The 14,146-nt window shown below is 40.8% G+C and overlaps 1 protein-coding gene and 1 long non-coding RNA gene across 9 annotated transcripts in view; one reads left to right on the forward strand and one right to left on the reverse strand.

Moving 5' to 3' along the window:
- Window positions 1-254: 254 nt before the first annotated feature.
- Window positions 255-7,458, reverse strand: LOC129040686 (uncharacterized). The gene is made up of 3 exons (XR_008503709.2): window positions 7,125-7,458; window positions 4,636-4,811; window positions 255-3,898 (listed from the first exon to the last, which is right to left on the reverse strand). It is a non-coding gene; the product is annotated as an uncharacterized LOC129040686 (long non-coding RNA).
- SCYL3 (SCY1 like pseudokinase 3) overlaps window positions 7,164-14,146 on the forward strand; it is a 43,989-nt gene continuing 37,006 nt past the window's right edge. Inside the window, exons 1-3 of one of the 8 annotated variants that reach the window (XM_063649012.1) lie at window positions 7,200-7,371; window positions 8,118-8,295; window positions 12,292-12,506. In XM_063649012.1, the coding sequence (XP_063505082.1) occupies window positions 12,342-12,506 (165 nt within the window). In that variant the 5' untranslated portion in view covers window positions 7,200-7,371; window positions 8,118-8,295; window positions 12,292-12,341. Of the gene's footprint in view, window positions 7,684-8,117; window positions 8,296-12,291; window positions 12,519-14,146 lie in introns of those variants that run through there. The other 7 variants (XM_054495401.2, XM_054495414.2, XM_063649010.1 and 4 more) reach the window with 7 other exon arrangements.

Here is a 14,146-nt window from a genome sequence, read left to right on the forward strand (position 1 = left end):
GTGAATGTTAACAGACTAGTGTATATTTTTCTATACTTCCATTCATTCATTCATCAGTAAATATTTGTTGAGCATCTATAATGTTCCAAGCATTGTTCTAAGCATTTATGGTAGATCATTGAGCAAATCAGATTTTTTTCCCTTGTGAAACTTAACATTCTAGCAGGGGAGAAAGAAACCATTAAAATGTAATTTTTTAAAAAAAGTACAATGAGGTTTCTCAGGCAAATATAAAATGAACACATGTCAAAGACTCTATTTAAAGTTTTTATTAATGAGGGAATCAGTAAGATTTTAAACTAGTCCAAATAGCAGCTGAGAAGATAGGTGTATATGTAGGCAATTTGATAAAGACATGTCAGGTTCAGGTTGCTGGGTTAATGACTTACAGGACAATAAACTGTAACCATTAAGATGATTTGCTGTGCTGGACAAACTTATTTACATCTCTAGTGCGTGAAAATGAAAAAGTTAGCCTCTGCCCCTAAAAAGGGAATAAAGAAGTAGTAAAATAACCTAGTCAATAGGAACTTAATCCAGAATTGCATGGGAAGAAAGCCACAGTAACCTCTTTTGCCTATTTTAAAGTTTCAGATAATTTTTTTCTCTCAAAACCAAAAGCCATAATACATAAGCAAATTGCCATATTTCATCAAATATATGATGCCACCACATTTAGGAAGCATCAATATATTTGGTACAACTAAGAAAAAATTATTGACAAATTATATTATGCCATTTGTGGTAAAATGCATTCTGACCTTCAGGGATGTTAAAATGTGAAAAACTATAGTTTTTACAATCTAGAAAATACAGTATATGGCTGTTTATAAGACGGTCAGTGCTATGGAGGGAAAAAGCAAAAGAAAACAGGATAGGAAGCACCAGGAGTGTAGCAGGAAGGAAGGTAAAAGTTGTAGAATTAGATAGGGTGGATCAGAACAGACTTCATTGAGAAGATGAGATCTGAACAAAAAATAGAAGTAAGAGACTTAGTCAAATGGACATGTGGGAAAAGAGAATGGCAGGCAAAAGGAAGCGCTAGAGCAAAAGTCCTAAAGCAAGAGCTCACCTGGCATGCTGACAGGACAGCAAGGAGGCCACTGAGCGTGGACCTGAGTAAGTGAGCAGGAGGATAGCAGTGAGGCCAAAGGAGGGAGGCCTTAGATCATTTAGGGCAGTTCTCAAACCTTCCTGCAAGGTAGGTGCCTGCAAATCACCTAAAGATCCTGTTAAAATGTAGATTTTGACTTGACAATCTAGTGTGAGGCCTCAGCTTTTGCATTTTTAACATGCTTCCAGAGGATGCTCATGTTGCCTTCCAATATTAATTAACCACCCCTACAGGACAGATCTAAGTTAGTACACATCTGTATCTCCCTGAAGGCTGAAGTATTTTAAAGTTTTAAAGAAGATGTAGATATATAATGCACACATTGTTTGCCCCAAATCTGTCTCCCAGAAGCACGATTCCAAGATGATTCATGGCGCTTTGAAGTTGAGAAGCAATTCACCTTCAGAGGGTTTTAGCATCTGAAAGATTTCAATGAGAAGTCTATACTCCCAGGGCAGATACTACAAGCACTTCAACTATCTCTAACTCAGATCAATACTAGTGGCTTTAAGGATGTTTAAAAGTGAATTCTCATGGCCAAAATAATTTCAAGATGGACAGAATGAATAGAAATGTTGCCATGCCTTACATGATCAGAGTATGAGAATCTAGTGAGTCTAGTAATCTACACACTTTGGAAAGGTGCCCTAGATTTAGGATTTCAAACCAGCCCCATATGGAGAAGATGACAAAAAGATTTTGTCACCCAACTCTAATTAGGATAGCTGAGTCTGCTATTAGAATACTGTCCCATCTTCCTGCAGCGGATGGACCTTTCATGCAAGATGCTATTCAAGCTCCTAAACAAGGAAGTGGAACCTCACTGAGTTTGTATAACAGCTCTACTGTCTGTCTTTAAACCTTGCTAATAAACGTGTGAATATGTAGAATCCCACCTCAGACTTGCTTTCATTCTCTCTTTGTAGTGGTAGCAAGCTTATGGTGGAACTTAGAAAACACATACTTCTCATTAGAGAAATCTTCCAATATCTATGCAAAGTTCCTAAAAACAATGAGAGAGCAAAGTGGCTTAGGTCAAGGTCAGTTTTCTATAAGGTATCCACTACCTATGGATGCTATATGTATTTATCTGAAAGGTGCCTGAAGGAGGGTTTGTCCTTAATGCAAGTTTCCCCCTTTACACTTCCAGATTCTAATTGCAATTATGCAATTACACAAATTATTGAGGTAGAACATTAAATAGAAATCACCTGAATAACTTTTACTCTCCTTGGTTTTCAGGTAGAGCTTGTAAAAAGTTAGTTCAAATCAAGTTGGAAAAAATAATTAAGTTGGATGGCTAAGGCTTTTATACAACCAGGAATATATCCAAGATACTTACAGTCTACTTGGGAGTCTAAGTTAGAAACGTGAAAAAGATTAATTAAAAAAACACCTAAAAGTCAAGCTGAATACAATAAATTTGCCATGTTTTGACTTGAATTCAGAAGAGGATTGGTTGAAAGTAAAATTCAGGTTGATCCTTAAACAGTATGACAAGAAAAAATTATTTCTATTAAGAAAACAAACTATTTGTTTCTAACTGTCCCACCAGCCACATTCTAAGGACAGCGGATTCAGGTTGTTGCAGATTCTTTTCTTTCCTGGCCTTACACATATTTAAAATGAGGACTGAGGAATCAGTGAGGGAATACAAGATTTCTATGCATAAGAAAGGCAGAAGGAGCTGAGAGAGCAGCTCCAGGGAACTGAGAACTGGAACCAGAGCTATAGAGGGCTCTGTGGGGTAAGGGCTGGGAGGCAGAGAGATGTAGGGAGGGTGACTGGGACATGCAGTGTGCTCTCAGTAAATTCATTTGTGTGTTTAATATTTACTGAGTATCTAGTATGTTCTAGGCACTGTGTTATGTGCTAGAAATACGGCAGGAAAGAAAGAAATGAAGGAAGGAAGCCCTGTTTTCAGGGAGCTGATGTTCTAGCTGTGGGACAGAGATGCTGAACAAACAAATATGTGCATTGGTGTTAAGGAAAATAAGGCAAAGTCAAAAGAGAGGAAGAGGCAGGTAAGGTGCTGTTTTAGACAGTGTTTTCAGGGGAGCTGTCTCTGCTAAATTGCATTCAAGTAGAATTTTCAAAATATAATTATAACTCTCATGCAAATATAAAATGAACACATTAGTTAATGAGGAAACTAAAAAGACATTAAGACTGTTCAAAGAGCATTTGTGTAGCTACATACTTACAAGCAATTTTATAAAGAAATATAGTAAGATTACTAGATTAGATTTTAAAATGAGAAATGCTCTCTAGTGCAATAAGAATAAACTTTGGGGTTATCTCTTCCACTGGACAGAAAGATTTGCATCTTTCTTGGACAAAAATATACAAGTTAGCCTGTGACTTCAATACCCCGAATCTTTAAGAGTCTGAACAGGTGACATTTGTTCAGAGACCTGAGTGACATCAAGAGCAAATAGGTGAGTAGATGAATAGTGAAGAGGGGAAGCATTGAGTGTCAAACTCCCTCCCATCTCTCTCTTACTCCATTCACTGCAAAATATTCCCTTCTCATTGATATTTGGAAGAGTGGGTTTACCTTGGGGAAATGAAAGGAAATACAGAGTCCTCTAGGCTGATGAATGATTATAGAGGATACCCTGGAGCTCAGCACATCTGGACATAAGATTAGGGAGCAAGGAACAGGGTGGGAAGGCCAGCAAAGACTCAGAGGTGAGGACACTGGGAAGAGGGTGGGTCAGCAAGTAGCTGTGTTGACTGCAGAAGATTTCATGTATTGGTTGAAGGGACTCATTTCTACTCCTCCTGTAAAAGGAAGAAAAACATAGTTATGAACTCTCGAGGGATAGTGTGAAAGGCAAGAGAATCCTTCTGTCTTTCAAATCTACATCCTCAGCATGTTCTCCCGCTGTTTCCTGGTGTTTGGGTGGCTGCTGCTGTTACACCCACAGCCATTTCCTTTAACAGGGAGGAAAAACCTTTCCTAATCCACTGTCTGTCTTCCTCCCAACTTCTGCTATGTCTCACTGGCCAGAACTTGTGACCACCCTAGCGGGAAAGTAGGCTCAGAAAGTGATCTTTTTGATTTCTTAACTCCTTTATCGAAGGTGAACAAGGGAGAAGGGGGCGAGGAGTGGGAATGGATGTTGGAGCTAGTAAATCTAGGGTCTATGTGTTGTATTTCTTTTCTAATTCGGTCTTGAGGTCTATCTCTGGGAGTGGTTATAAACATTAGCTCTTCCGTGATGGGGCTTGGATATTTACAGTGTGCCTTCCATGGAATACTACTTTATCCTGGCAGACGGCCTAAATCCTAGGTGTCTGACCCATGACAGGAGGTCCCTCTCACAGGAAGCTTGTTTATATTAGCAGGCACATTTGTGGCTCTTGTCTGCCCCATGTCTGGTTTATTCCAACCAAGACAGCCACTCTCTAGGAGAGCCCTAACCAGGAAACAAGTCAGGTGTGGGTGTATAAATCAGGTGAGACACAGAGGAGGCGAACAGAACATATGAAATAATAGAAGCAGTTTCATTACTTACAGATCCATAAGAAGATGACAGCATGCCTCACAGGGCCAATGAGAAGGGGGACACACATGCTCAACCAGTGCGAGGGGGACGAGACAGAGAGGGACTTGCGGGCCAAAGCCTTCACTGTGGTCCTGGGTCCAACATCTTGGTCCCACTGTGACTAAGAGGTGGTCACTGAGGCATATCTGCAAAGTATATGTGGGGTATAGGGGTCAAGGGGATGAAGCAAGTAGCTTGTACCTGATGGTTCGATAGGGAGGTGGTCACCAGAGGTGGTCATACAAGGCAGATGTCTGGACTGACCACATAGAGGAAGTGGGAGGAGGCAGAGAACTAGAGACTGTCCAGGGTGACTAAGCCCTGCTTCTAGTTTGAGAAGGTTAAATCTGTCCTCAGAATGGATAGTGAAGCCTTTGATATGTTCTCCCACCTCTTCATCAAGCATATTGGCAAATCCTTCTTCACCAACTGGTCTTGCTGTAACTGCCCAGTAGGTTCACCTTGCCAGCTGCCTAGATAGAGCCAATTTATCAAGACAGGGGAATTGCAATAGAGAAAGAATTCATGCAGAGCTGGCTGTGTGGGGGGCCAGAGTTTTATTATTACTCAAATCAGTCTCCTCCAGCAGTCAAGTTTTTAAAGACAATTTGGTGGGTGGGGAGGGGCAGTAAGTCAGGGAGTGCTGATTGGTTGGGTCGGAGATGAAACTATGGGGCATCACTGTCTTCTTGAACTGAGTCGGTTCCTGGTTGGGGGTCACAAGATCAGATGGGCCAGTTTATCATCTGGATAGTGCCAGCTGATCCATCAAGTGCAGGGTCTGCAAAACATCTCAAGCACTGATCTCAAGAGGAGTTTAGGGAGGGTCAGAATCTTGTGGCCTCCAGCTGCATGACTCCCAAACCATAATTTCTAATCTTGTGGCTAATGCTGGTAGTCTAGACCCCAGGCAAGAAGGAGGTTGGTTTTAGGAAAGGGCTTTTCTTGTTTTTAAACTGTAAATTATAAACTAATTTCCTTCCAAAGTTAGTTCAGCCTATGCCCAGGAATGAACAAGGGTAGCATGGAGGTTGACAAGCTGCAGCTGGTTAAATTGGATCTCTTTCATTGTCTTAGTCATGATTTTGCAAAGGCAGTTTCATTGCTACCTGAATGATTTTCCTAACTTCTCCATCAATCTCCTGGAAGCCTTTCTCCTTAATCAATTTCTTCGACCCTGCCAGACATGTGGCAGCTTCTTCATCAGCAGATGTGGCCTCTCCAGTTATTTTTATGTTTTTCAGTCCAAACCTATTCCTGAATCTGTGTAGCCATCCCTTACTTGCAGTAAATGGCTTGGTGTGCCTTATTTCAGGGGATCCCTTTCTGAAGTCTTCCTATAGGCTCAACACTTTCTGGCAAAACATACTGCGATCAGCTGAAATATCTGTTCATGTCTCCCACCCACAAATGTAATGCCTTTTCCGTCTTTTGCTGTTGCACCTCAAACTACAAAAGTTACAGCCACAGTGCATGATAGGTGCTTAGTTAACTAGCACGAATCTTTTTCCTTCTTCAGAATTTCATGGATAATTTGTTCTTATCATAGATTTTGGCAACCTCAGCGTATGACTCTTTTTCTTTCCTTATTAAGTCCAGAGCTTTCACCTTTTCATTTAAAGGAAGCACTTTACGGCTTCTCGTTGGCATATCCAAATTGTCAGCACCACAATTCCCGTGCTTTGCGGCCATTATTAAGTAAAATAAGGGTTACCTGAACATAAGCAGGTGTTATCTCTCATTATCTCTGCTATACTACGGGTGCATCTGTTAACCAAAGCAGCTACTGAGTGGGTAATGAGTGGATACTGTACACAGCGGGGCTACCTGCGACAGATCATTCGCGTCCAGGGTGGGACAGAGAGGATGGCCCGAGATTTAATGGGCTACTCAGAACGCAGGCGGTTTGAAACTTAAGAATTGTTTATTTCTGGAGTTTTCCATTTAACATTTCTGAACCAAGGTTTGACCACAGGTAACTGACAGAAAGCATGGAGGGGGGAAAAACTACTGCATTAATATTAAAATTTTCAAATATTACTTCTTGCTAAATGAAATGTGATTCAAGACCTTCCCTCTCAAAGATTAAGCGAGATCACCACGACGTCCGCCAGCAGCGGCTCTGCGCGACTCCGCCCTCGCAGCCCAGCCAATCAAAGCTACAGGTTGAGTGACGTCACTCTCCTGAAAGTCCTCGCTAATTCCCGTACTCCTTTTCTCCGCCCTGCACCTCTACTATTTGTTACAAGTGGCCAGCAGCCATTTTGGATTTGGGCGGAAATGAAATTAAAACTGTGCTGTTAAAAGCCTAAAAATTCAAGTCAAGACAAACTTGAGCATTCGACCCAAACGTCTAGAAAGGTGGCATCTTCGCTGACTAACTAGACCACTGGGCCAGTGAGTGAAATGCGGTGTCGTCGCGGCGCCCACACTTAAGATGGCACCGATCTGAGACTCACCTGTGCGGCCGCTCTACCTCGGTTCCTGGTTAGTTGGCCTCATTGGTGGCGTCGGAGGGAGGAAGGTGGGCCTTCTGTCCCGTTTCCGGACCCGTCTCTATGGTGTGAGAGAAACCCGGCCACCGGAAGATTGTGGGTGTAGTGGCCACAGCCTTAGAGGCAGGCAGGGGTGGTTGGTGTCAACAGGGGGGCCAACAGGGTACCAGAGCCAAGACCCTCGCCCTCCTCCCCCGCCGCCCTCCTGCAGGTAACAGGGAGCCCTGCGCTACACCCCCAGTCCTTGCAGGACTGCGCCGTGGGGGAAGGGGCCGGGCGGGGAGAAGGCGGCGGGCGCGCGCCCCGCTCGCGGGTCTGCGCTCTGGGGCCCGCGCGGGAGCGAGCTCGGCGCGGCGCCGGAGGCCGCTTGAGCTGTGCTCTCAGCTTCGGAGCAGCCTTCCCTTGCTGATTGTGGGGCGCCCTGTAATCTGCGCTTCGCGGGCGACCCCCGACGGGTGAGGCGCCCGCGGCCAGAGCTCTCCAAGGCAGCCGCGGAGTCGGTCCTCGCAGGGAGGTGTGGAAGGTGAGGGGCCAGCGAAGCGAGAGCGGCGCCCCGGCCTTTCAGTGACCCCGCGGGGTCGCGGCAAGCAGGGCGAGGGTGCTCGGCTGGGCGGGTCACTGTCCCGGGGCGGCAGTGCCCGAGCCCGGGGGGATCCTGGGGGCGCGCCCGCCCTCGGGAAGGCGGCCTCATTCTTGATCCAAGACCAGTGCCCGGTCCCCCAAGGCCCAGCTTGCTCCTGTCTTGGCATAGTGCTTTCTGTTTAGAATAAAGATGAAACATTTCTCGGAAGGGTATATTCAGGAATCCATGTGAAATTCTCGGAGTCGGGTCTCGAATTTTGGGGGTCACTGTTAACTGCTGTTTTTAAGGACGCATGTCCTTATAAAATGTAATATCTTGAGCTGAAATCATAATTATTTTGGTCCATAAGGACTTAATTGTGTATTGCTTGTCAGCTAGCAATGCTGGACTGAGTTCCGCAGAGGGAATGTATACCTGAAACAGACGACAGCGAAGGGCCGGAGTAATGTTACCGCTGGATACCAGAATATCAGCCAGTGCAGTGCATCGTTAACACTCAACAGTGCACGCCATTATCTTTGGAACTTTCAAGCTAAGGGAGCTAGGACCAAGGTAGTCTCGATTAATTGCTGGGAAAAGAAAATATTTGGTAGAAACATTTCCCTAGAGCACACGGGTTTCTTAGTTGAGTGTATGAGTTGCCCTTTGACCTAGATAAGGGTTTTCTGAATCTACAAGCGGTCCAGAAATTTCATGTGCTGCCCAAGTAGGCAAAAGAGTGGAGGGAGATTATTAAAGGGAAGACTCGGATGCATACTCAAGTCAGAGACTGTCAACTCAGCATTTTATTATAGAGTGGAGATGCTAAGTGCTACAAAATACCTATTATGTGATACTAGGATATCCTTTTCTACCTTCTTGTGACTTTTTAATTTCAAAGCTAATGAGCAAGATTTTGTTTTCCACCTCCTCAAAACAACAGGAAAGCATTTTGGAAGGCCAAGTGTTTTTCTTACATTTCAATAAATCAATTTTAGCTGAATTATCATTTTTAAAGCACTGGCGGACATGGTTGCACATGCCTGTAATCTCAGCAACTAGGGAGGCTGGGGAGGGCAGGTAGCTTGAGCCCAGGAATTCCAGGTTACAGTGAGGTAGGATAGCACCAATGCACTCCAGGCCAGCAACAACAGAACAAGACCATATCTCTATTTAAAACAAAAAGCAAACAAAAAAGCTTGTTCATATAACAGTATTTGTGCTTCTTTAGATATATTAGTGTGCAGAATTACTGCTTCAAAACATTCTCAAATTGCAATAATCAGCACACCTTTTTAATTTTCCCCCAATAAAGTTTGCACTGGGAACATACAATATAATCCTACCACTCTCAGTATTACAATGATGGTATCAGTGGACTTCTGTCAAAGTTAACATGCTTTCAAAACAAGAAAATGGCATCCTTTCCAGTTCTCTCAAGAAATTGAGTCATCCCTTTTTAATTTTTAAGTGATATTTTTTAAAGTCTTAGACCTAAAATACAGTAAGAAAAATGAATTTTAACTACTTCCTAATGCTTTTATAACTTTGTTAATTATAGTGGAATTCATATAAAATCTAAGGTTAATAGCTATTGCAAGGCCAATATTCCCACAAGGAAGTATTTTGCTATTTAGAAATAGCTAAGTAAATTAAATGTTCCTTTCTCCTGCCTCTGGTGACTGCCATTCATCTAGCCAGAGCACTGACCCTGAATCCTGGTGGCAGTCTTATCTCCCGTAAGGATTAATATTAACACTAAATAAACAGCATGATTTCCTGCCAAGAAGATATTCATTTACATACAGTCCCTTATTCTCTGCTTTTCTCTTATTGTGTGTTGATTTTGGAAAGCTGTGTTTTGTGGGTAAGAGAGAGACAGTCAGACTAACTTCAGATACTTTCAAAGTAACACTTCTGTAACTCACTCTTCCAGTCTGACTGGCTTTTCAGGCAGGAGTTGGAGGCCAAGTAGAGCTTTCTGCCTATGAAATGGCAATTAGTTTCAAAGAGCATAGACCCATTCAAGTTACGTGAGGAAAAGGGGGCTGGTTGTAAGGGTGTCCATGGGATGTTAGGGTATCTGGGTGGAATTGGATTTGAGGCTGGGCTTCTGGTAGTCTTGAGAAGGATAGTAGTAATGTGCCCCCTGAGTATGACTAAGCTACGGTCCCAGTGTTTGCTTTTTAAAATTTTACTACCAACTGACTTCCTCTGTTTGGAAAGTTTCTGACTTCATGTGGCTTTGGTTTGCCATAGCTCCAACTCCACCTCATAGCATCCTTCCACCTTCGGCTATGCTTCTAATAGGCAAAAATTGTTCTTAGTTCAAATTCCTGGGGGAGACAATGATCTGGCCAGTTTATCTCTTCACTCAGGCCATGAAATTGATGGCTAATTTGTGAATTGACCACCCTTTGGCCCAGGATAGGTACCTGACAACATTAACTGTGCCCAAGAAGAGGTGGCAAGATCAAGTGCTAAGCATGATCCTCCCTACTCAGCAGGAGGTTGTGACAATCTGGCCAGCACTCCATCTCCAGAATAGAGGGATTAGCATTGTTGCTTTTACCCATGGTCCCACATAAACTTTTTATTTGTAGTCCCAGTAGAAAGGTGAATGTTACCGTAGTTGCCATACTTGGCATTTCTTTTAGTACTGTTTTTTGCTTCTCTGTCATTTTTAAGAAAGATACATTGCCAGGTAGGTAGGAATTCAGTGAATTTGTTACAAAGCAGATTTAGTTCTTATTCTCAGCCACATTTTTAGATTTTGAAAATCTTCAATTTTAGATAGCTTTAGCCTTTATACATGTGTTTCTTATATAACGATGGTTGTGGATCGGTAGGCATTTTAAATTTTGTTCTAAGCATGTGTTTTGAGCAGCATTACATACCCAGTGTAGAAGGTGTTGTATGGAATTTCACCGAAGTGGGGAAAAATTCCAAGTAGAGGGTCAATGTGTAATGATTATTGAGTTTATATTTGTCCAAAGAATACAGACTTAAAACAAATTTTTAAAGGCCTACATTGAATTATTGGCCGTATTTGTAGCAGTTTGCTTTCTACATTGCCAGAGTTAGTAAGAACTCTGTTTTCTAATTTTTATATTATGGTAAGGCCACCACTGAAAACTGACTGCCACAGATTTTTCAGACATACGTTGTTTGGCCTATATAGGTTTAGAAAACATTTGATTCAACATTGAAAAATATGGAGATTTCCACAAAACTAGTCAGGCTCTTGGTTCCTCACGATAAGTGGCATGATCTGACAGTTCTGAAACTGCAGTCCTGGTTGGAACTCTGATAGCCACTGTCTTTAGAATGCAAGCCTCTCACAGTAGGTCCCATGCACGCACAGTAGGTCCCTCTGCCAAGCTGCCAGTACTGCTGGGGCACTGCACATTACCTGTTGTCACCCTGTGAGTTTGTGTCCCTGTTGTCAAGAAAGCTGTTCATATTGTTGAAGATTTGGAAGGTGCAGGCAAGTGTGTGTGTATAAAATTACCTATAATCTGACCTTCCACTGGAAACCTCTATTAATACTTCAACATATATTTTTCAAGTCTGTGTGTATGTGTACATATATCTCTTTTCAAAACAACTTTGAGGTGTAATTCATACAGAATTAATGAAAAAAGTGTACAGTTTTATGTTTTGACATTTATAATCACCCATTACCATCATCATAATCAAGATAATGAATATATCCATCCTCCCAAAAATTCCTCATACATCATGATAATCCTTTCCTCTCCCTTGGTCCCTCCAACTGTACCCCTTCGCTAGGCAAGCACTGAAGTATTTTGTCATAGTTGCATATGAATTCTGTGTATGTGTGGGCTTTTTTTTTTTTTTTTAGCATTTGAGATTATTTGAGATTCAGTGTTGCAGTTTCCCCTTTTTACTTGGGATAGCTTTGAAGAGTAGTGCGATCGTACTTTTTCTTATGTTTATTGTCATTCGTGTTTCTTCAGTGAGTTGTCTGTTTTCTTTCCCATTATTGTACTCGTGTTTTAGTGTTTTACTTGGTTGATATGCGCTCTTCATTTGTTAATATGTTTTTCATCATATTAACAATGTTTTTCAACATACTAACATTAAAACAATGATTTTCCTCATTATTATAAGTATTCTCCAATTTGTATTGTTTTCCTTTATAATTTTAAGTTATTTTCCACATACAGAAGTTTTATTGTTTTTGAATAATAAAGTTTTGCAACATTTTCCTTTGTGAGTGAGGATATACAAGTGAGTTAGGAAGTATGAATTACCTTATTCTATTTTTGATTGCCTTTCCACTCTGAAAGTTTGTATGTGGTGGAGTTTGGGGAGGGACAGTAACAACATGTGACTATTTAGTAATGTGCATTTTCTCTAGAGTTGTTAGTTGTTAATTAACAACCGTTGCTGGTAACTTGCAGAGCATTTACCATTTTTACTGTCAAATGTCCTAGTTATGAGGATCGAAGAAACTAGTAGTTTGAGGTGGCTATGTCTGGATATCTCTTGTTGGTGTTGCAGATAGGGATTTAATGTTTGAAATTGTTTTCTGTTTTCTTTTAGATCTGCTTGGCTTTAAGGAAGAGTGGCAGTACTGCCTCACTGCATAAGGGATGGGATCAGAGAACAGTGCTTTAAAGAGCTATACACTGAAAGAACCACCATTTACCTTACCCTCTGGACTTGCTGTTTATCCCGCTGTACTGCAAGATGGCAAATTTGCTTCAGTGTTTGTGTATAAGAGAGAAAATGAAGACAAGGTTAATAAAGCTGCCAAGGTACCATAATAGGTGATGACTTAATAGTTAGTACTTTTTACTATCTTGTTTTCTTTTAAAAAAAAAAATGAAATTAGTAAAGTTCAAAGAAGGTAAGATCATAAGGACCAGTATTTTATTTATGTCCTTTCAAAACATTGCTCTTACTTCATGGGCCTGTCTTCCATTTGCATGACATGGTCAGATACCATACCTGTAGCCAAAAAACATCATAAAACTCAGTACGATGGCTTTTATCATCATATTTTATTTTTCTGGTGAGAAAGTTAGGGAGACATTTTTATATAGCTAATATAAGATATAAGGAGCGATATAAGGAGTTAATCTTGTCTAGCAAAATGCAGTTAAGTATCGACAACATTCTGGAGGCTTCAGCTTCCTCCTTAGGGAAAAGATCCTTGTAGTTCATGCCTTATAATTGTTGCTCCAGGCAGAGGGTGCCAGTGCATTAGCATGCTGTGTGACGCACTCAGGAGACCCTGGCCTCTTATCAGAAAAAATGATTTTACTGTGGAATATAAGTCAATAAAATAACCCCAAGTGTCTTTTTGAATTAGGGAAAATGAAGGCATTGGTTGATGCTTCTTTGAATAGCTAGCACTTTGGAAATTCAGCCATTCAGATATATCATCTTCTGAAAAGGAAAATGTAGTTGTATTAGTAAATTAATTCTCCAGTGTTTATTCTGGTAGGCATGCTATTTTCAGGTTGAACTTGATATCTTGATTTTGTTAGAATTATAATCTCTATTACCTTGAGTCCCTTATAATATCAACAGGTATGGAACATTGATATCTATTTCATAGGACTCTAAATTGTTTTTACTTTTTAAAATGATTATAAAGGATTATATTGGTAATGGAATTTTGGTCTTCACAACAGTTATTTATTTGATGTTGTATTTTTGATCAAGCATGAAATTGTTATAAGATGGTTCCTAAAGAAAAAGATGTGTAACAGTTTTCTCGAGATGCATTTCCTAGTAATACATTGTGGTAAAAAGTATAGCTGGCTGTTTTCTTGTTAGGTAATTTTGCTTTTTGGTAGAACCACATATTTGACTCTTTTTTTACATCATCTAGGTATTGTTAAGAATTTTTTATTATGATTTTACAAAAGACAAAATGCCTTACTTCGCTTTCTTGTTCTTACAGTTAATGTCTAACATATGCCCCCTGTTATTTTCATCTAATAAGATTGTGCATTTTTTTTTAATAAACTGACTATTATCAGCGAGGTAGTAGAGACTTATTTTTCTTAGTATTTTTTTCTTTATAAGATTTTTAAAAAATTGTGTTCCCCTTTATGGTGCACGTACCAAGAAAATTGAATAACCTAGATCGAGTTTTTAAAGGAAAAAAACACCAAGACCACTCTCCATTTTTGAGGACTTCTGTGCTGAAGGAATTACAAAGCTTGAGAGGGAAGACTTATTCCCCCTTAATATTCATAGATACCCTTTTAAGCCATGTCTGAGTCTTTGCACATAGTTCATCTTTGTCTCGTTAAGCCATTCTATGGCTTTGAAAACCTCATATATGAATTTGGGAAATTTGAAATTGCAACAAAGTGGTAACTTTAGATTCTCAGAATATTTCTCATAATCTTAAAAAACTAGGTCATAGTACTTGAGAAATGTA

This window comes from Pongo pygmaeus, chromosome 1 (genome assembly GCF_028885625.2).
Source record: "Pongo pygmaeus isolate AG05252 chromosome 1, NHGRI_mPonPyg2-v2.0_pri, whole genome shotgun sequence".
NCBI classification, from domain to species: Eukaryota; Metazoa; Chordata; class Mammalia; order Primates; family Hominidae; genus Pongo; species Pongo pygmaeus.